Source organism: Taudactylus pleione, unplaced genomic scaffold, assembly GCF_031769625.1.
Source record: "Taudactylus pleione unplaced genomic scaffold, aTauple2 ptg000192l, whole genome shotgun sequence".
In the NCBI taxonomy this organism is placed as follows: Eukaryota; Metazoa; Chordata; class Amphibia; order Anura; family Myobatrachidae; genus Taudactylus; species Taudactylus pleione.
The window spans coordinates 3,007,210-3,029,574 of record NW_028284594.1 but is presented as its reverse complement, the minus strand read 5'-3'; the positions used below and the strand labels follow the sequence as shown (position 1 = coordinate 3,029,574).

General features: G+C 44.1%; 1 protein-coding gene across 1 annotated transcript in view; it reads right to left on the bottom strand.

Annotated features, from left to right (window-relative positions):
• The window catches only part of RAB22A (RAB22A, member RAS oncogene family), a 41,157-nt gene that overhangs the window by 9,358 nt on the left and 9,434 nt on the right, over positions 1-22,365 (bottom strand). Inside the window, exons 2-3 of the mRNA XM_088476745.1 lie at positions 13,835-13,914; positions 13,656-13,737 (exon numbers count right to left, since the gene is read on the bottom strand). Of these exons, the coding sequence (XP_088332871.1) occupies positions 13,656-13,737; positions 13,835-13,914 (162 nt within the window). The remainder of the gene's footprint in view (positions 1-13,655; positions 13,738-13,834; positions 13,915-22,365) is intronic.

Genomic DNA, 22,365 nt, shown 5'->3' with positions numbered 1-22,365 from the left:
GAAAATTACAGACCGTTACAACAGGTTCCAAACAAGGGGAACATAATGTTATTGTTGACTCAACTTCAGTTATCTTCAAGTTTTTGCATTTCTTGTTTGGTTTCTTGTGTAAATTATGTATGCGGTACAACAGTAAACTACCGTCAACTTCATTATTTTTTTTCTCCACTACGAAGAGTACCATGCCGATTTGTTTTGTGGTAGTAATGTATACCTTTGTTAAACACCTAAAAAAATTTGGGATATCTAATGTTGACTAATGGTGCATACACACGTTCAGATTTTCTTCAGATATGAACGATTTTTAAAATTGTTATCGTTCAGATCTGAAGGAAAATCTGACATGTTTGTCAGACGAACGATGCGCGTTCCCGCTTGTCAGATAACGATATCTGACATCTAATGTGTTTGCAGTCAGATTTGGACGATTCCATTCATTTTAATGCAGTCAAAAATCATTCGTAGTTCAAATAGTTCATATCGTTGGTCAAATAGTTCATGAAATCGTTCATCTGACAAATCTGACCGTGTGTATGCACCTTTAACCTTGTGTTTAATTCGGTTCCAAAATCTTGCTGTAGCTCAAAACATAAGGCAGATAAAGTCATTTGGTTTGGATTTGGTAGGAAAAGTTACCTTAGGGGTCCAAACTTCATGTTGATTCCTTAATAAACACCAGAGATACTTTAAATAAACTGAATAAATAAGCCGGGATTAGAAAATAGCTTACTAAATAGAAAAAACAATATTTGGAAACTAAAAGGTCAGACAGTCGAGATATTTGGCAGAAAGTGCTTTTTGACATCCTTAAGTGAAAAAAAAATAAAAAATTTGTAAAAATCTGAGATGGGTGGTGGACACACCTGGTTGAAATTACATGGAATGACCCTCAAATGAAGAACACAAGCAACAAAAATGTGGAATACCAGGAGGATTCCCTTATAATATGCTTATGATAGTGCCTGTAGTAGCAACAGCATAATAAAAAAAAAATAATAACAATTTTTTTAAACTAATATAATTTTTAAAATAATTTTTGCTTATAGACTTGGTTTTTTTTATACTTTTTTTTTTTTTTTTTTTACTGTTTCTTATATAGCCTCATGCAAGATGAGCCACATTCACTTGAAAAGTTTTATATTATATAAGCTCCTTTTATCTCAATTTTCAGATTATACTAATAGCAATAGCATTTTATTTTTACTTTTAGAAAATGTTCTTGCTTGAGCTAATTGATTATTTCAAGCACTGTATTTAAAGAAGGTGTATACAGAATATAGAAGGAATGAAACTTGTAACCTTTTACACTAGTGCTAGGAATGTCCTAGTTTTAAGGGGCCCATACAGCAACAATTAATTGCCACAATAACTTATTTGGCCGATGATTTTGTGTATACAAAAAAAAATGCAATGTATGGGGTTCACCAATCGCTAATTCAGACCAAAGACTAATCGGAATCAACAAACAATAATTTCTAACATGCTGGATTTTGTCAATTTGTTTTTTTACAAAATAAATCAGCAAAAACGTAGAATTGTAGCCCATACATCAATCGGCTCAATACTCAAGGACAAAATAAGTGTGCATGTGTAGTATTTGCTACTTTCAGCTGGTAGGTTATTTTGTAATGTTTGCTGGTATCAATTAGCTAAAAAGAGTAAAAGGCTACAGCAGCATCAATTATCACACAAAAAAAAAAAAAAAAAAAGTATTTGCTTACAAGAATTAGCAAATTTACAGCAGACTACTTACGTCTCAACATATAATTTAAATCAAACAATACCTCCTTAATAGAAAAATAGGCAAATACATAAAAATATAATAAATGGATAAAAAGGTAATTTTAAGCAGAATCATTAAAATAAGATAAAATGCACTTTTCTCCAGAGCAGCAATTCCATGTGTTTGAACCAGGTTAGTGGTAGGAGCGTGGAACGTTGGAGCCGTAAATGCAACTGTCAGATTTGCGTAACCCTTTACCTAAAGAAAGTAACTTTTCGTTTTATCCTACCTTATTGAACTTGGCCAAAAGTTATATTACGAATGTTGACTGGAATTTTTATTTAAAGAATAGTTCTCATTCAAGCTTGAATATACAATTTTGAGAAGATTTCCTCAAGTAAAAGCCAGTCGACAAAGCGGACTTTGCCTGGATCCAGTGTTTAGGTTATCCATCATTTTCCCCTGACCTAAGAGCAAGCACACCACTTCTGGCTTCTGCTAAAAGTCTGAAAAAAGACCAAGCTGACAGATGCAAATAAAGTTGTCTATTTACGAAGCCTTGGATGGAGATAAAGTACAAACAAATCAGCTCCTAATGGTGGGTACACACTATAGCGATATATCTGCAGATCGAGTGATCTGCAGATGGTCGTTCATATACACTGAACGACCATCATCTGCATGCTGCAACGGGTCAGGCCAGCCTGGGGGCATGTCCCGTCCCACTCCCTGCGGCTGCCGCTGTGTGTGTACGGGTGATCGTCTGCAGACATATCTCTTCATCGGCTGTGCAGCACAGCCAATCCGATATGTCTGAACAGATCATCTGTACACACTGGCCGACGGGGGCACGATATATTAGCCAATCAATTGATCGGCCAATATATCGGACGATAAATTCCTCGGCCAATATATCGGCCAGTGTGTACCCAGCATAACTCACTTTACAGGCAGTGTTTGAAAGATGACAGGAGCTGACTGGTTAGTACTTTATCTCCATCCAAGGCTTAGTAAATAGACCCCAAAGTTTGATAGATGTCAAACCAATAATGACCATTGCTCTTGTTTAATAAAATGATTTAATCACACCAGACAGACAAGTAGGGGTCCCCTGCCAGATATAACCTATTTCTGTATTTTAAGAGCTATATACCAGTTGGCAAATTCAATTTATTGTGACCATCAGTAAAGCACAATGGACCTCATTCAGAGTCGGTCGTTGCGGCCGCACGGTCGTACGGGAAAAGTGGCCGGATATGCAAATGAAGCACTCGCATGTTGCGTCCCTAAGGTCAGATCGGTAGCTGGCCAACCAAGGGGAGGAAGCGGTCGGATGACAAAAAATACGCCCCCTTCTCGTACGCATCACACATCATCTCCGGCCATATAAGGATTAATCACGACCATCGGGAACCATCGGAACTGGTCGTAGAGCTTAAGGTTGACCATACCCTCTCTTAAGCTCTACGATCATGTCAGTGTAAAAACCTCCCATATCACGTGTGCCATGACACTACTTTGTTAATTATGCACTCCCATAAAACGCAGTTCGCATAATTAGGCACGCCTGCATTCGGATCTCCACTCCCCCGTTTTCAAGCACCTTCCCCTGTTACCACCCACAAACGCCTCAATCTGTCATTCAAACTACCGACCTGGCTGTGTTCAAGGAGAGAGAAATTTCTGATCGTAGCGGCTAGTTTGCGCACGCGCATTGCGAACTTTACGCATGCGCAGTTTAGCAAACATCGGTGGCGTACGACCGTGCGGCCGCAACGACAGACTCTAAATGAGGTCCAAAGTCCCAGAACATATAATGTTAGCAGTCGGTGACTGTCCGGTTGGGAAGGAAGATGGGTATGCAAGATTTCCTAGGGACTACATTTTCTGAGTGGCAACAGCTCTTTCAATGCATAAATACACAATAGCCAAAACATACATTTCCTCTTCAGGGTCCATAGGGCTCCACAGGTAGACAATGGGGTGTAGGTGGTACTTGGAGGACCGACACCAACAGCAAAGCTTTTTTCAATCCCAGGATGCTCCGGCCCTTCCCCCTATAGCCCGCCCACAGCCTGAAGGCAACGCAATTTCGTTGGTGTCCAGCAGGAGCTGGATCACAGTTAAAACAGTGGGGCATTTATAAGCAGACCAAGCTTTATCTTTACGATTTATTTTTATAATACTTTTTTTCATAATAGAGCAAGCAGCACTGTGACTCCAGTCCTCGGCTAGGTACTCTCGGCGGGGTTCCTGGGGGGACCTAGCTAGCAGGGTTCCTCAGACTGCAGCCGGAACTCAAGAGGAAAGGTAAGGCAGGTCCCCGCAAACGGGGACCCGCGTCTATGCGTAGTCTTACCTCCGGTCTCAGGAGACAGACAGGAGGCGCTGATGTGGACACCAGTTCGTCCGGGACTCAACTAGACCAACAGGGTAGAATATACGGACACAGCGGACAGAATATTAAGGTCAGGGACTCGGTCGTTGATGTCCATATAGGAGAGAAGGCCCTCTCCCTGCGGCCCCTCCCCCAGCTCAGGGCTGCTCCTCCCTCACTCCCCGCGACTCACGGCAGCCATTTTCTACATCAGGATCCGATCTCCTTGTACAACTCTCCCAGGAGCCAGATTATACAGCGCTATTTCCTACCAGCCACTGCGGTCTGTAGTTGAATTTAGTGCCCACTGCAGTTATATTGTATGCTCTGCATTGTATGTGACTTGTGCTAGCACTGCTGTCTGTTCATTTTTTCTACAACTGTCAGCTTACACCTTTCCCTTTCTTTCATTATAACCCTGGCATACTGAGGTATAGGGGGTTCATTGTACCTCACATCTACCTATATTTGTGAGGGCCATCACATACTGTAAATCTGTATTGTGCACTACACTGTGCCATATTGTACATATATCTGGGTTGCTCACTGCACTGTGCCAGATTGTGTGCTACAATTATCCTTGCAGCTACATCTAGTAAGGGCAAGAACAACAAGCAGCCTGCTCCTCCCACTCTGGTGTCCTGCAAGTCCTGTTCAGCAGGCTTAACTTCAGAGAATCTCATTCAAAAATGGTCTATGTGCAGCTTGTTATACGGCACCTGGCCCTTCAGCCCCTGCATCCTCTCATCAGGACCCTCCCTGGGCTTCTTTTCCACAGGTGTTGGCAAAAATTGTGGACCACTTAGCGGTCCCTGTGGTAGCTCCCCCTATGGGATGGCCACAGCAGGTAATCCCTGCGAATCCTTTGCCTCCCCCATGAATAGACACTTTCCTCAGTGCAGAGTTTGGCAGCTACCTCTACAGCCTTTCAACAAACGCTACAAAATGAGAGACCCTTACCTTGTAAACCTAAGCATGCTGTGTTTTCTTCCCAGTCCATCCAGCTGTCAGATTCTGAGTTATCATCTGGGGAGGCAGAAGACGCAGACCTCTCTCTCTGACTGCCCCTCGGAAAAGGAGGAGCCCAGCCTAAATTGAACATACCTGCACTTGAGAGCTGTAAAATCTATTCTTCAAATAGAAGAGGCAGAGCCCACTCCTAGGGCAATAGAGCCACTATTTAAGTGACAGAAGGTAGTTTTGCCAGAGTTTTCCTCACTCGGATCAGCTGTCTTACCATGCCTATTCATCTGTGAAGCATTGAATAGGCATGGTAAGAAGTTTCAACTGCCTAAACACTTGATTTCCTTTTACCCTCTTCCAGCTAATGATTGCCCTAAATGGGAAGTTCCCCCTGCAGTGGATTCCCACATGACACGTCTAGTTAAGAACGCTACTTTACCTATCCACACTGCAACATCCTTAACCACTTAACTAGCAAATTATGTATAATAGCTATATAAACTTGATTCAATATAAATTTAACAAATATTTTTCACATTTAAATAGCTATTAAATAATGTGATAACAACAGTCACCATATTTTAGGGAAGTTTTGAATAAAAAAAACAAAAAAAACTTTATACTGTATTTTTTATATAATCTGCTGGCTGGCTGAAAGAGAATATATATATATATATATATATATATATATATATATATATATATATATATATATATATATATATTCCACTGGAAAAAAAACACACTACCGGGCCTCAAACTTCAGCATATATATCACACACATTGTTCGCGTATTTTACCCCATAATGAGCAATGGGGACTTTTAAAAAGTAGCCGGGTCCCCGTGGACGCGCTGTGCTGTGGCCAATCTCTGACAGCTGGCTGCAGCACAGTGTGTCCCCCTGAGAAATACACAACGCTGTCGGTTATAGCAGCCAGTGAGAGACAGATACTCATTGGCTGCTGCTGTGGAAAGCCGTGCTGGGATCAAGTGTCTGATCCCAGCATCGGCACAGCATCCATGCCCGGCGCTGGGACAGTGTGTTTGTTCACAGTGCCGGGTAAGCCACTGCGGCGGGTACCTGGTGAAGGGACCGCCTGGTCCCATCCACCAGTGTCGGCGGTATGGTCGCGGCAGGAGAAGCTTGGCTCCGGGCGCAAGCTAAGCGGAGCTCGCTGCCCAGAAGTGAAGAAGCGGCGGTTTGGCACTGGCCGCGAGCCAAACACGGCTCGCGGTCCAGCAGCCAATAGAAGGCAGACGCGACGAGCCAATCTCGGCATCATAGCCCCGCCCACTCAGAGTCTTGAATTACACGCCGCTGAGCGGGAAACTTCAGTCCGGCGGTAGTGGGGAGTGAAGACCTCCCGAAGATGAGAGCAGCACGGCAACAGTTCCGGTGGCCGTGCAAGAGGCCAAAAGACGCCGTGATCAAGGAGGAAGAAAGGAAGAGGCGGCGCCACTGGCCAGGACGGGCCAGCGGCAGAAGAATGAAGCTAAGGACCGAAGAGGACTGCGGGGGTGGAAAGAAAAAGAGCTAATTAAGCTCCCCCCCGCAGCCTCTTCCACCATACGGGTAGGCGGCCTTGGGCCACCGTTATTTAACCCTCCAATAGACCACCAGACTTGTCGGGCACTAGGCCCGTGGGATAAATTCAGGCAATAGGCCTGTGGGTATATAGGTGGGCACAAGGCACGGGCTACATAGGGGGCATTATGCCCAATTGAAGGTGAGTGACCTGGGCATTAGGCCCAGGTCACTAAAGGGCACATAGGTGGGCCAATACTACTGGGGGCAATGCATAGGGGGACTAAAGGGCATTAATGTGCGGCATAATGTGTAAAGGGAATTAATGTGCAGCATAACATGTAAAGGCCGGGCATGGCTGTGGCATCATTTGTAAGGGGTATTACTGCATGGCATAATGTGTAAAGACCGGGCATTAATGTGCGGCATAATGTTTAAAAACCGGGCATGGCTGTGTGGCAAAATGTGTAAAGACCGGGCACTGCTGTGCGGCAAAATGTGTAAAGGGCATTAATGTGCGGCATAATGTGTAAAGGCCGGGCATGGCTGTGTGGCATCATTTGTAAGGGGTTAGGGGAGGTCTGAGAGGTATATGGGGAGCTCTAAAGCATAAATTATGAAGGGACTCAGAAATGGTCAGGTAGGAACCCATTATTTTTATTTATTTATTTATTTTTAAAGTGGAGGGTCCCTGGGACCCACATATTTTGTCACTCACGGCGATCACTGTTTATTTATATTGTCTGCACCCATGGCATGTGCCCTATCACTGCTGGCAACAGTGATCGGGCAGTGTCTACTGAGTACAGAGTCTGTGTGTATATATTACATACATACACACATACATACATACATACATACACACTGTACTCAGTAGACACTGCCCGATCACCGTTGCCAGCAGTGATTGAGCACATGCCATGGGTGTACACGGCAGAGGCGACGCTAATGTACCTGGCGTGCTGGTGAACCCGGCAGCACTGTGAACCCAGCGGAAGGGGAGGGAGGTCCCGGGGGCAGGAAACAGAGCAGCAGCTGCGGCGGATGTTAAAAGCTGGGCGCCGAGCAGGTGCCATCATTGAAAGCAGCCTCGCTGGAAGGAGGGTGCCGCCGGCTGGACATAATGCAGTAGCCGCGGCGCCTACAAGACGCCGCGGCTGCTGCCTCCTTTTAACAGGTAAGGAGGGGTGAAAGCAGCCGCGGTTATCGGGACACAGAAGCTTGCCTGAAGTCTATATACTCTCTTAGAGGAGCTATTACTCGTCCTGCCAGGGCTACGGCCTGGGTGGCAAAAGCAATTGAGAGTTGGGCAGAGGCCCAAGAAAATACATTTCCCTCTGATGCTTCGAGGGAACAGCTGTCCTACATATCTCACATTAGAGATGCGGCCTCCTACTTAGTAGAGGCGGTTTTGGGATACTGGTCTCCAAGCTTCCAAGGCATCTGCTACTTCCGTGGTAGCTCGCCGTTTTGTTTGGCTTCGCTCATGGAAAGCAGATTCAGACACTAAAAATGCTGTGGAGTCTCTGCCTTATTCTGAGGAGATCCTGTTTGGCCCAGAATTGGACAAGATTGTGACTACCTTGGCAGCTTCCAAGATGCCATTCTTACCCTCTGCATCTGCTACGAAGCCTAGGATGTCATCCTTTTGGTCCTTTCATTCCCAGGGAAAAGCTAAAAGTCAGTCCTTTCCATGGCAGTTGGCATCCACTAAAGGCCTCCAAGCCTAGGACCAAACATACCTGAGCTACAAGACGGCCACCTACCAAATATGAGGAAAAGCCTTCATCCTGACGGGACAGGCCTCTCCCTGTGGGCTCCCAGGGTGGGAGGCAGACTTCTTCAGTTAACCCAGTTCTGGCGTTAGACCACCTCAGACGCCTGGGTAAAAAAGAAGTGGTAACCCACGGATATGCCCTCTCATTCCTGAGGCGGCCCCCCAGCAGTTCTTTTGCACAGAACCTCCATCGGACCCAAGCAAAGCCCTGCTCCTCCAACAGGCCATTCAGTCCTTACTGCTCTCAGGGGGTAATAATTCTGGGCCCCTCATCGCAAAGAGGGAAGGGCTATTATTCTACCCTTCTCTTGGTTCAAAAGCCCAAAGGCTCTCATCGGCCTATCCTCAACCTCAAGTCTCTGAACAAGTTTATCAGGGTGCCCAGGTTTCGTATGGAAACCCTACGCTCTAATGTCCTGGCCATGGAGATTGGGTACTTTGTGTCTCTGGACATTCTGGACGCTTACCTACATGTACCTATAGCGCCATCTCAGCAGTATCTCTGATTTGCTGTCCTACAGCAACATTTCAAGAAATGCCTTTTGGGCTTTCTACAGCTCCTCAGGTCTTTACCAAGATCATGGCAGCCTCTCTTAGTCGTCAGGAGATCAGACTGCTCCCATACATGGATGATCTCTTGCTCTTAGCAAGCTCCCCAAAAATTCTTCACCAAAATCTACAAGTAACCATTGCCCTTCTACAAATGCACAGTTGACTGATCAACTGGATAAATTCTTCCCTGACCCCCTTTCAAAGGATGGTACATCTGGGAGCCTTCCGGAACTCTCAGGCTCAGAGAATCTTCCTGGCAGCAAACAAAATCTCTGTATTACAGCACAGAGTGCATAGATTACTCCACATTCGCGGTGTGTCAATTCACTCTGCAATGCAGACCTTGGGATCCATGGTGTCCACCTTCAACATAGGTGGAGTTCGCCCAGTTTCACTCCAGGTCCCTACAACACCTGATCCTCTCCAGGTTGAACAGGCTGCCTCATCTGCTCAGATCCCAGATGGGCATCTCTCCGGACGTTCATCTGTCCCTATCCTGTCCCTATACAGAGATCCCACTTAAAACAAGGGTCACCTCTTTTGGATCCTGGACTGGACACTCCTCACCACGGTCGCAAGCCTTCTCGGGTAGGGTGCAGTGACTGGCCAGCACTCCTTCCAAGGACGCTGGACTCCAGCCGAGGCAATCTTACCAATCAACATCCTGGAACCCCGAGCCATTTATAAAGCCCTCACTCTGGCTCAGGATATTCTTCAGGGCAAGCCAGTACAAGGACAGTCCGACAACGCCACAGCAGTGGCCTACCTCAATCACCAAGGAGGCACTCGAAGTCAGTCAGCAATGGCAGAAGTGTTCCGCATTCGCACATGGGCAGAACGCCATTTCCCAGCAATCTTCGCAGTGATCATCCCAGGAATTCTCAATTGGGAAGCGGATTTCCTCAGCAGTCACGACGTGCATGCAGGGGAGTGGTCTCTCAATCTCTCAATCCAGAAGTCTTTCAGCTCCTGGTTGACAAATGGGCCTATCGGATGTGGACCTCATGGCCTCAGGACACAACCACAAGCTTCCAGTGTACGGGGCCAGAACGAGCCTTTGTAGATGTATTATGTGTTAAGTGGACCTTCCATTTGGCGTACCTCTTTCCTCCAGTCTCCCTTCTGCATCGAGTTCTTCGGAAGTTCCATCAAGAAGGGGGTACAGTCCTATTGGTAGCTCCGGCTTAGCCCAGAACCATTGGTACTTCCTCTCCAACCAGACCTCTCGTCTCAGGGTCCCAAGTCTACATCCGGACCTGGCCAGTCTGTCTTTAACAGCTTGGCTCTTAAGAGATCCCTCCTAAGATCTAAAGGGTTTAGCTCTGTGGTCCAGACCATGCTCAGAGCGAGTAACCCGGCCTCTGCCAGGATTTATCACCAGGTGTGGCATATATATTTCCAGTGGTGTGCTATTAGAAACTATGACCCTCAGGTTTTTAGGGTTTCTAGAATCCTTGCCTTTCTTCAAGCTGGATCGGATCTCGGACTCCGCCTAGCCTCTCTGAAAGTGCACGTCTCTGCTCTTTCCATCTGGCTCCAGCACAGAATTGCTACTCTACCGGATGTTCACACCTTCCTGCAAAGTGTTCTACGAATACAACCTCCCTTTGTCCCTCCTGTGGCTCCGGGGGATTTGTCAGTAGTTCTCCACACACTTCAGGAACCTCCATTCAAACCCCTGGATTCAGTAGATGTCAAATGGCTCACTGTAAAGACTGTTTCTTCTGGCTATAGCATCTGCCCATAGGGTATCGGATTTAGTGGCGCTTTCCTGTCGCTCCCCACTTGTAACCTTTCATCCGGACAGGGCTGTTCTTCGAACAGGACCGGGCTTCCTCGCTAAAGTTGTTTCTCGCTTCCACCTCAAATCAGGAAATTGTGGTTCCGGCCATTCAAATCACCAGACCTCTCGGCAGGCGAGGCCTCTTTGGATGTGGTCCGCGCCTTGAGGATCTACTTGGACCGTACAAGTGTCATCAGGAAATCGGACTCTCTCTTTGTCCTATATGGATTCCACAAGAAGGGATTGCCAGCTAACAAAAACTCTGGCCAGATGGTTTCGCATGACTAGCTCACAGGCTTACACGCAGACTGGCCTTCCTGTGCCGGCTACAGTATCTGCTCATTCTACTGGCTCTGTGGGTCCCTTGTGGGCAGCTCGCCGTGGCACGTCTGCCGAACAACTATGCAAGGCGACCACGTGGTCTTCTGTCCACACCTTTCTTAGGTTATGCCTTTGATACATGGGTCTCCCAGGATGCTTCCTTCGGGCACCGGGTTCTCCTCTCAGCTCAGGAGCATCACTGCCTTTGAACAACTGCTTTGGGACATCTCCATTGTCTCCCCGTGGAGCCCTGTGAACCCTGAAGAAAAAAGAGAGTTATGGTAACACTTACCCTTGTTAACTCTTTCTTTGAAGTCCATAGGTTCCACAGGGAACCCGCCCTGACGCAATTGGCTTCTATGGGTTTCTTTTCTTGGTCACTTGTTTCCTTCTCTGTGTGAGTGCGACTCTTCAGTGTACCAGTCTTCAGTCTCTCCTCTCCTACTTTGGGCTTGTCAACAAAACTGAGTTGCCTTCAGGCTGTGGGCGGGGTATAGGGGGAAGGACCGGAGCATCCTGGAATTGAAAAAAAGCTTTGCTGTTCGTGTCCGGTCCTCCAAGTACCACCTACACCCCATTGTCTCCCTGCGGAGCCCTATGGACTTCAAAGAAAGTTAACAAGGGTAAGTTTTACCATAACTCCTTTTTAACAGACACATACAGTACCACATGGTCATAATTAAAAATTGTTGATTTTCAGGAGATCTTAAAATTTGTTAATTATGTCTGGTACACCACTTTCCTCACATCCATTAAGTTTTCTGCATATGATTTTTTTTAATGGTTTGACATTTAATCAAAGACTACTCGCTTCTCTCAATCTAGTCTCTCTTAAAGATGGGGACACAACAGATATTCTAATTCTAAAGTAAGCTTTGGAGACATACACTCCTCAAAATTTTTACATTTCTATTTTAAGTGGGCATTATTATTTAAATAAGAATTACATCCAACGCTCACAATGCAATCGTAGATGTAGTTCATTAAAGAGACAGAACAAAATAATAGTTGCCTTCAGTTAAGTGTGTGATCATGATAACACAATCTACTAAAATATGATAATAAAAATATCAAAATAGCCAGATGGTCTTCACACATTGTAACCATACACAGTTTAGTCACTCTCACATGAGGTATAGCACTAAAAGACCACAACTAGGCATGTACGGACTCAAAAACGCAACTAATCCTAGAGGAACATCTGATGTTGGCCAGGGCAGATGTTAAATTCAGTTGGATGCTGACTGTGCATTTGGTCACTGTCCAATTGTGACAAAGAGGTATTTTCAGATCTTCTATTCCAATACAGCAATCATAGGACAGGCTAAGGGCTAACACACACACACACACACACACAGTTTTGTCTGGACAGAAAAAAATGCATCAGGTTTTTTCCCCATAGAGTGTTTGAAAGCATGCATATATTTCCTTGTTTGACTACAGACAACATGAATACAGCCGTTAATAACCACTGACAAGGGCTGCTGCCGTCCACGGTCTTCAGTTTTACAGATGGAAAACACACAGCAATAACATTACACACAGCACAAAACAGTTGCCTGTGAAAGGGATTGATCCATAGGAAAAAAATCTGGCAGTTTTTTTTATGTTCGGACAAAAAAACCACTGTGTGTGCACTAGTCCTAACAGCAATACTGAAGACTAGTGTAAATACCCATAAGGATAAACTGTATAATACAGGCAGAGAGAGTGATAGCAAACTCAATAGGGTTGGAAGTGGTTACAATAAGAAGTCCCTAATTATTATCAATTACTGCCTGAGCCCAGCTGAGGTAATAGAACAAGAGATAAGATGAAACGGACTATTCTGCATTGCTCTTCTAGAGACATATTAATCCCAAATCAATAGCAAGAGAAACATTACCTTGCAATTTCTTCTGCTTTAACATTGACCACAAAGCATTAATCTATTAAATAAAATTGCAGTGGGCAAAATATAAAACAAAACACAAATAGACTTAAAATTACATACTTTTTTTTTTCTAAAGGGGATCTAGATAGTCTGCATACTAAAGCTGTCTAGGAGGGTTGGTATATATGTCCAAAGACACCATTACACAACAGGGGAAGATTAGGCAGACAGGGGCGTGACACAGACAGCGGCTGCGTCTAAAGACGCACAACAGCTCACACGGAAGACATGTTCAGATGGAGAGACAGCACTTGCCATAGGGCTGGTGCAAGTTTTGATGGTGCTTCTAAAGACGCAACGAGACGGATATCCACTGGAGCAGGTTCTGACGACATCGGCCGCAGCTTTAGCGTAAAGATGCAGCTGCGGCAAAAGACGTAGCCAAGTCTGCATGCGACTAAGAATCAGGCCCTAAGTCTCCAGGGCAACTGAAGGACAATGGACCCGATTCAGAGATGTACACAGCAGCACATGACATCTTCCACATGTGCAGTCCCCCAGCCGTAAGAGATGTACGCAAACCAATTTTATGAGACTCGCAATTTATGCAAAGGCTATTCATACCTAACATTCTATTGATCACGTTTTTGCATAGTATGAGCTCTCAAGGATGGATAAAAAAGTCTCATGTATGCATTTTTTGTGAAGTGTTTCATGTGCAAGATAAATACTTTACAGTTTATACATAATCAATACTTACCCGCTCTTGACCTGCAGTGTCCCAGATAAGAAACTTATGTAATTCATTCTGATATTGTACTGTCTTTGTCATAAAGGAGGCCCTGGAACATGAACCCGCAAATACAAATCATCAATATATTTATTGATTCGAAAAGTTTCTGAAAAATGCCACTAGGCATCATCATGGCTAATTCTTACCCTATAGTTGGATTGATATTGGGATCAAAGCTGTCTTCTACAAACCGCCAGACAATGCTTGATTTTCCAACACCTGTATCCTGCAGAAGAATATGTCAAGAGCATTAGATGGCGATTACAAGTAACTACATGGTTGTAATGTCTTTCATTGCCTCAAAGAGGATAAAAAAAAATTATATATCTAGCAGCAGTTGGTAGTTTATTTCTTTATTAATTTTACACCATTGCCTTTGCTGGAGAAACTGTAAACAAAATGTGAGAAAAAGCAATAGGTCTAACAGGGTAAGATTAAAGGTCATAATATAAAAGTATAAGTCTTGAGACCAGCAAGCCTCTAGAATGGGAAAAAAACAAAACACGACACTACTTTAATGGTCAACCCGAGAAGGCTGGTTGACCACTGTATTCATACAAGACTGACCAGATCAATTTTTCTTGATTCTTTATTATTTTAACCTACCCCAGTGCAATTTTATATTTTTCTGGAACACATAGGAAGATTAAGGTAGCAAGAAAAATTAGTTTTTATTCCATTACAATTAGCTAGGAAAAAAAAACCAACAAGTTTCCATCTTTTTTTTTTCTTGGATACATTTACAATTACAGAAAAATTACCATAAAATTTCCGTCTTTTTCTCCTGAGTCAATGGAAACTAAACGAATGCTATTTTAAATCAAAGAATTTGTGGGTTATAGGATAAAAACACTTTATTTTAGCTTTTCAATTTTTAACCAATCTTTTGACTTTTAGATATCAGAGACTTAAATAGATGTTCTTTATTTTTATTAGTAACTACAATAGCAATTACTGTCACTGAAAGCCGAGAGATGTCGATAGTCACATAGGAGATCAAAGCCCATTCTCTTCAGATATGCCTAGAAACATCAACCCGCAGTGACATTTCCGAAAGGCATTTCACATGATGGTGTTAAATATTACATCTTTTTAAACAGTATGAAATAAGATCTATCAGTATTTGCAATAGAGACTTTCAAATCCTAAAAGAAAAAAAAAAGAAGAGGATTATTCCCACCTGTAATTCAGATTCTTTAAAGTATTCCTTTGCAGCCTTTAGTATCGGATGTACTCCAGCAATTACATTGAGGTTTGAGTATTTTATTCTTTAACTTGTCTGAGTTATATGCAGCTTAAAGAAAAACTTCATTTTATCCCCCCTTCTATATCGGACTATACATAACCTAAGAGGCCTTAAAACGAAGACCATTGCCACGAGCGCATTTCTGTCGTTTAAAATAAATAGTCTCCACGGGATCCCTAAATGAGCTTCAATCTTCAAAAGGAATGGTATTTCTGGAAACTAAGCCAGCCACATCTGCATATAATTTAGGAACGGAGCACACGTTTAAATACATTTAAAAAAAAATAATAATAATCATAATTTCCTTATAAAGGTACATCAGTCCTAGACTGGCCAGTCCTTAATGACTAAATAATTCTTAAGCTTATAAATTGGAAACACTAAAGCTGGCCACACACTAGACCAATTTATATCCAACCAGCCAACTAGTTGATTGGTTGGAATGAAAATCTGGTAAGGTATGAAAGCAAATGACAATCAGCAATTCGCTCACAAACGTCGGAAAATGGACAAAAACTGTTGGCTGAACAAATTGTTTAGATCAAACATTTAACAAACTTGTCTGACGACCATTTTCATCTGTTTTCTGGCATTTAGGAGCAAATTGCTGATAATTTTACTCCCATACGTTACCAGATTTTCATTCCAACCAATCAACTAGTTGGCTGGTTGGACAGATAATCTTTAGATGTGTAACCAGCTTTAGAGGTATATTTACTACAGTGCAGGTTTTTAGAAGTGGGGGTGTTGCTCATAGCAACCAGATCTAGCTATTATTTTCTAGAAGGTGCCAAATAAGTGATATAGAATCTGATTTGCCTAGAAACCAGCCAGGCCATACACGGAGGAGAAGATAGTGTCACAGTGCAATGGGAGTAAACAAAACATGTCGTGAAGTGGAGTAACCGTATGGCAGTGTTCAAGGTCGAAAAGGAAAGGAGGGGAAACAGTGCCTACAAATATAGCCACTGAGCCGATATATGATTACATGTATCCATCCAAAGTATATACCGGATAGAACAATTAAGAGAGGAAGTGCTAGGGGGTACAGGCTGCTTCCAAGTTTTACCAATCAAGCACTTGGCTGCTGCCAAACTATGGGAGGCAAGTGTGTGGGTCAGCATCTGGGATTGGGTGGCAGTAGAAACATCCAGGGGACCTTCTGAACAGGGAATAGAAAGTGATGAAATAACCTAACTTTGTCCTAGAAGGGGGAGACCTGCATGCATGACCACCATAAAAGTTGAAAGGAACTCATTTGGCCAAAACCCCTCTAACACAAGGGGGAGACTAAGAAACATCCCGACAAGCCTGTCAGGTACCATTGATAAAATAATAAACTCTGTATACTTTCTCTTTAATAAGAGTGGAATTGCCACAGCAGTCCTGATGACATCCCTGGAATCTTTGCCTTGTTAAATCCCATTCCCTCTCATGCCTGCTTCGTGAGTCAAGAGTGCTATCAAGTAGAATAGAGTTCAGAGATCATACCCCTATATGCAAGGAAGCAGAGAGGTATAATTGCTCAAATTAGGATGTCACAAGTACTCCTGTAGGGAACCCATATGTATATCTGGCAATTAATGGGTTTTTTTATAGATTTTTTTAGCAGACTCTCCATCGGACCTAAATGAAACAATCTAAAGTTATCTTACTTCCTCTGTATCTTCATTAGACAAGTTGTCAAAATAAAATGACACAAATTTTTAAGTTACTGCCTTCTCTAAATCTAGGCTTGTTTGGTACCTGGAACTTTTAGTCCCCTGCAGCCAAAAACCCTTCTATCCATTCCATAAGTTCTAAAAATGTAATGCATGAGCAGCTTCTGGCTGGGCACAATCAACAGGAAAAACTTCCCTGGATAGCAAGGATAGTTTTGTCACAGGCTACAGAGACTTGTTCTCTTTGTAATGTACTTCCTTCCCAGTGGTTTTGGAGCAGCACAAATAAAAAAAATAAATAAATAAAAGAGCTAAAGAACAGAACCCATCTTGACTGCTAGTCACAGAAAAAAAAAAAAAAAAAAGAATGCCGCCAGTAGGTTGCTTACCTTGTAAGGGCAGCAGTCAGATGTTGGGGAGAAGGCACGGACTCTATTCTAACATTTTCACCAACAAAAATCACAGGAAAAGTTTGTAAGAAAGAGAGGTCAAGGGGCGTGGCCTGACCGCTAATGGAGGAAGCTGTGTCTCACCGGAGCTCCGGGCCAGCTTAGCATGAAACCTGCCTCTATAGCCCCATCCCGGCCAGCAGAGACCTCCAGACACCTACTTACCCCCCCCTCGCTTGCCTCCGGTCCAGCGGGTGAGAGCTGCGTAAGCGGGAAGCGCAATAGGCGCTTCCGCGGGTTGCAGTTGGCCTGCTGCCCTTTGAGCCGGGGACTGGAGTGCTCGGACTGGCGGCCGCGGACTTCCGGCGGCGACATCTCCATGGTGGGCGCCCGACGGAGTCCTCCCTGGTGCACTCCGCGTGACCTCTCTCCGGCCCTCTAGCTTCGGCTACCCCGCTGCTGTGTCAGGGCTGGTGTTCCTGCTCCTGGGGACTCCCAGGAGACAACTCTGGGCGGAAGCCCCAGCGTCCTGAAGCCTCCAGCTGCAATCTTTAAATCTGCCCACACGCTGCTGCTGCTGGTCATCTCAGCCGGGCTGTTAGCTGTGAGCCCTGCTTGCTGACAGGAACATCGGCTGCATGTGACTCCCTGGAGTAAGGGGGGGGGGTGAGTCCCTGAGGGGAGATTATACTGCATCTCCATATACCACTGCTTTCCCTGCTCCACTGTCACGTGACCTGTTGGCCCTTTTCTCTGTGTCTGGAATTCCTGTATAACGATCTGCACATACCCAGTTTTTCTTTCACTAGCCTAACAGGATTAACTTTTCCCAGCTACTTTGCTTACTCTTGCCCTGACATTTTTTACTTTTGTGCTGGTGGATATTTGCCATTTACTCAGCACTGGCACCCTCTTGTGGTCTTTTGTGATAATTGCATCAAGCATATAAGTATCTCCTAGATGGTGAATCTCTGGAGTTAAAGATGTTCACTTAATATTATCACCCAGCTTGCCTGGATTATTATTGTAGAGCCCTGTGTCTCACTTTTTATACTGTGGTTTTTTGTTTTTTTTCTCTCTATTTTTATCATTTCACTATGTCGCAGAGAGGTAAGAAACCTCCACCATCTTCTGCAAATTTCTTCGGATCTAAATCCAAGGGCTCTCAGAGTTCGTCATTACTCCCAGAATCCCCCCCCTCCCCTTGCTTATCTGAAGCTGGCATTGATCCCCAAATTCAAGCAGTTATGACTGGTTTGTTGGAGGGAGTTCAATCCGCATTCAAGCAAGAACTGTCAAAAGCTATAACAGAATTTAAATCAGAATTGACATCTCCCGGCAACAGAACGGACGCGCTGGAATCTAAATCGGACGACTTATGCCGTTCCCAAAATAGTCTCGATAAAGAACTCTCTAGACTTCATGACGAGGTGGAGGCACTCAAAGAAAGACAAGAGGACCAAGAGAATCGCTCTCGTCGCAACAACTTACGCATCCGTAATATAGCAGAATCAGTCCTTAGCGCCTCCTTACCGTCATTTCTAAAATACTTTTTTCAACACTTTGTTCCAGCTTTTACCAATGAAGATTGTTTATGTGATAGAGCCCATAGAGCACTCCGATCGAAGCCTTCTCCTACTCAACCTCCTAGGGACGTTATAGTTCGCCTGCACGATTTTCGTTCAAATCTTCCAGGACTTGGCCCCTTCTACTATTCAGAAACGGCGGGATCTTCAGCCAGTCACTAAGATTCTACGGCAGCATCAAATCCGATATCGCTGGGGATTCCCCTTTATGCTTCATGTTTCAGCAAACAACACTGTGCATAGTGTCAAGACTCTCACTCAAGGTCAAGATTTATTAGCCAAGCTTAATCTTCTTCCAACGCCGACTTCTGATCCGGTGACTGCTGCAGCCTCTCCCAAACCTCAACGCTCCCAACCTCCTTCACCGGACTGGACCAGGGTGTCCCGTCACCATGTTAAGGACGGTGACCCCACTTGAACTGTTCGGTCACTCCCTGATGTTTATTCTCTTTATAATAGGGTTTAAAGCTCCCTATAATGTTCTTTTTGAAGTTTGCTAGGAGGAACAGTCCCTCCCCTCTTGGTTCTTTGCGACATATATAGTTATTATTTTCATGAATATTATGATGTTTAGATAGTATTTCTCCCCCCTCCCTCCCCCCCCTTTTTGTTTCTTTTGTTTCTATATATTGACACAGGTTTAGCATCCCTGTACTACAGGGATTTTTGTTTGATTTGGTTATAGCCGATCTTGTATTTAAGGGTCCAGGCAGTCCTGATTCTATTGGACGGTCATTCCACTACCCCCCATGCTCCCTTTAATATATTTGAATAATGTTATGTTGATTGAGATTATTGCGGTCCTTGTTTGAGACCCAACTTACCAGGGTTGTTACCCAAATGGGTTCTCAGTTTCTTTCGTGTGCTTTTCTTTCTCTGTGGCTCTATTATGCTTTTCTTCCCCATTTCTTTCCTTTCTGTCCCCAAGGGTGGCTCTACTTGGGCCAAATTTTTGAATTATTATATTTGTGTGTTATGTCTGTAGTACTTCTCTATATATTTTTCCATGTCTCTTAAATTGTTATCCATTAATGTAAACGGTCTTAACTCTCCTAAGAAATGAAAGAAACTCATCTTACGGGCCCGCATTCCCAGCTTCGAGGTAGGTGGTTTGCCCAGACCTTCTTTGCTTCAGCGAATTGTAAAAAGCGTGGGGCAGCCATTTTAATTAGGCGTAATATCCCTTTTGTCCACATTAAAACTGTGACAGACCCAGAGGGTCGATTTCTTATAGTGATCGGTACCTTCCGTACTGAGATTTTCACTCTGGTGTCAGTGTACGCTCCTAATCAAGACCAGCCCCAATTTTTTGATTTTTTGTTCAGGCGTATCAGCAGAGTTGCGCAGGGCCATATTATTTTGTGTGGGGATTTCAACACCATTATTGACCCCCTGTTAGATAGATCTAATACACCTTCACACTCCTCCGGGATGTCTCTTCCTAGAGCTTCTCGTACTCTCCTGGCTTCCCTTAAACACTATGGCCTTTGTGATTCCTGGCGTCTTAAACATCCTCACATTAAGGACTTTACTCAATTTTCAGCTCCACACCAACATTATTCCAGGATAGATATGATCCACATTTCCTCCGCTATCACCTCTCTGGTTACGGAAGCAGGTATTTCCCCCTTTACATGGACAGATCATACAGGTGTCTATATTCTTTTAGATGTACAGCGTTCTCCTCGTGGGAAGCGTAACTGGCGTCTTGACTCCCTTTTACAACATCCCTCCGCTCTGCTAGAAATAAAATTGGCGGTGACCCGCTACTTTGAGGAGAATACCTCTCCTGATATCACCTCACCTCTGGTATCCTCTGGGAAGCCCATAAGGCTACAATACGGGGTTTTCTCATTTCCAAAACCTCAGCGGTTAGGAAAGCGGCTGCACAGCAAATCCATTCCCTTGAGTCACAAATTTCAGTGCTATTGATTCAACATAAGGCATCCCCTAGCGTCTCTGTGCTAACCCAAATTGAGAAACTACGAGGTCAGCTTAATGCCCTTCTGTCTTGCCGCGCTGCACTTATCTTGCAAAAACTTCGTCAACGCTTTTATGATAAATCTGATAAAATCAATTCTTTATCAGCCAATAAACTGCGTCGCTGACAAGCATCAGGTGCGATAGACAAATTACACTCTCCGTCCTCTGGTTCTCTTACCTATGACCCTGCAGTTATGGCTGAGGAATTTCAGACCTTTTATAGTTCCCTTTATAATTGATCAGACTCTTCCTACCCCACTTCTGCTGGAGCCGAGGGAGTGCGCTCATATTTGTCCTCTACTTCCCTACCCAGTCTCTCAATGACCGTATTTGATATGAATCCCAATTATCTACTCTCAATGACCGTATTTCAGATGAAGAGACAATAGCTGCTATTAGATCAATGGGTTCCTCTGCCGCCCCGGGCCCCGATGGGTTTACAGCCCAATATTATAAACTGTTTACAAAAGAACTTGCCCCACATCTTACATCTTTATTTAATGATATCTTGGAAGGCGCTTCTTTTGTTCCTGATACAACTCGGGCCGACATTGTGGTGATCCCTAAACCTAATCGTGATCCTACTCATTGTATTAACTATAGACCGATTTCATTATTAAATGTCGACCTGAAAATTTATGCTAAAATCCTAGCGACTCGGTTAGCTCCTTTGCTTTCTTATTTGATACATCCGGATCAGGTCGGGTTTATACCTGGACGTCAGGCATCGGACAACACCAGACGCACCATTGATCTGATACATTTTATTCATAAAAGGAAACTTCTTTCCCTGATTTTAGCTCTAGACGCGGAGAAAGCCTTCGACCGTATTTCCTGGCCCTTCATATTTGCTGTCCTAGACAAAATGGGATTTTCAGGCAAATTTTTAGATGGCGTTGTGGCACTTTACCGTTCCCCCACAGCACGGGTTTCGGTTAATGGTGTTTACTCCTCCAGTTTTGGGATCACTAACGGTACTCGGCAGGGTTGTCCCCTCTCCCCCTTAATATTTGCTCTTATTATGGAGCCCCTGGCGGCAAGGATCCGTTGTAATAGAGCTATCTCGGGAGTATCCACTGGCCCCTCTAAATATAAAATCGCATTATATGCCGACGATATTTTAGTTTCCCTCACTGATCCAGCCCAATCCCTAAATTCACTTTTAGAGGAAATAAATTCATATTCCCAACACTCGGGTTATAAAATTAATGTTACCAAGACTGAAGTTCTCGATTTCTATATCCCTGCTACCCTAAAGCAAACCCTAGAGACCATGCTCCCTTGTGCTTGGCATAAAAAAAAGATCAAATATCTTGGTGTTTTTTTAACTCGTCATCATCATCATCATCAGCTGTTTCAGGCAAATTTTCCCCGCCTTCTAGATTGTATTAGGTCTGATTTGCATGAATGGTCCAATTATTTTATTTCTTGGATAGGTAGAATACATTCAGTTAAGATGAGCGTTCTCCCTCGGCTCTTGTATCTATTTCAGACCGTTCCGATTTACATCCCTCCATACGTGTTCAAATTTCTTCAGTACCAAACCTCATTTCATATGGAACCGGAAACACCCGCGGATCAGACTAAAGTTGCTTCAGCGGCCCTCCAGGGGTGGGGGTTTGGATATTCCTGATTTTAAAAAATATTACTATGCTGCGCAGCTCTCTCATTGTGCTCAGTGGTGTAACTTCAATGCGGGGAAGGTCTGGGTTGCTATCGAGGCCGAGGAGCTGGGACTGGCTACTGTATCCCTCTTATGGTTACCTAAGATTCATCGCCCCCGGACAGTTTCTTCCCACCCTGTAATTTTCC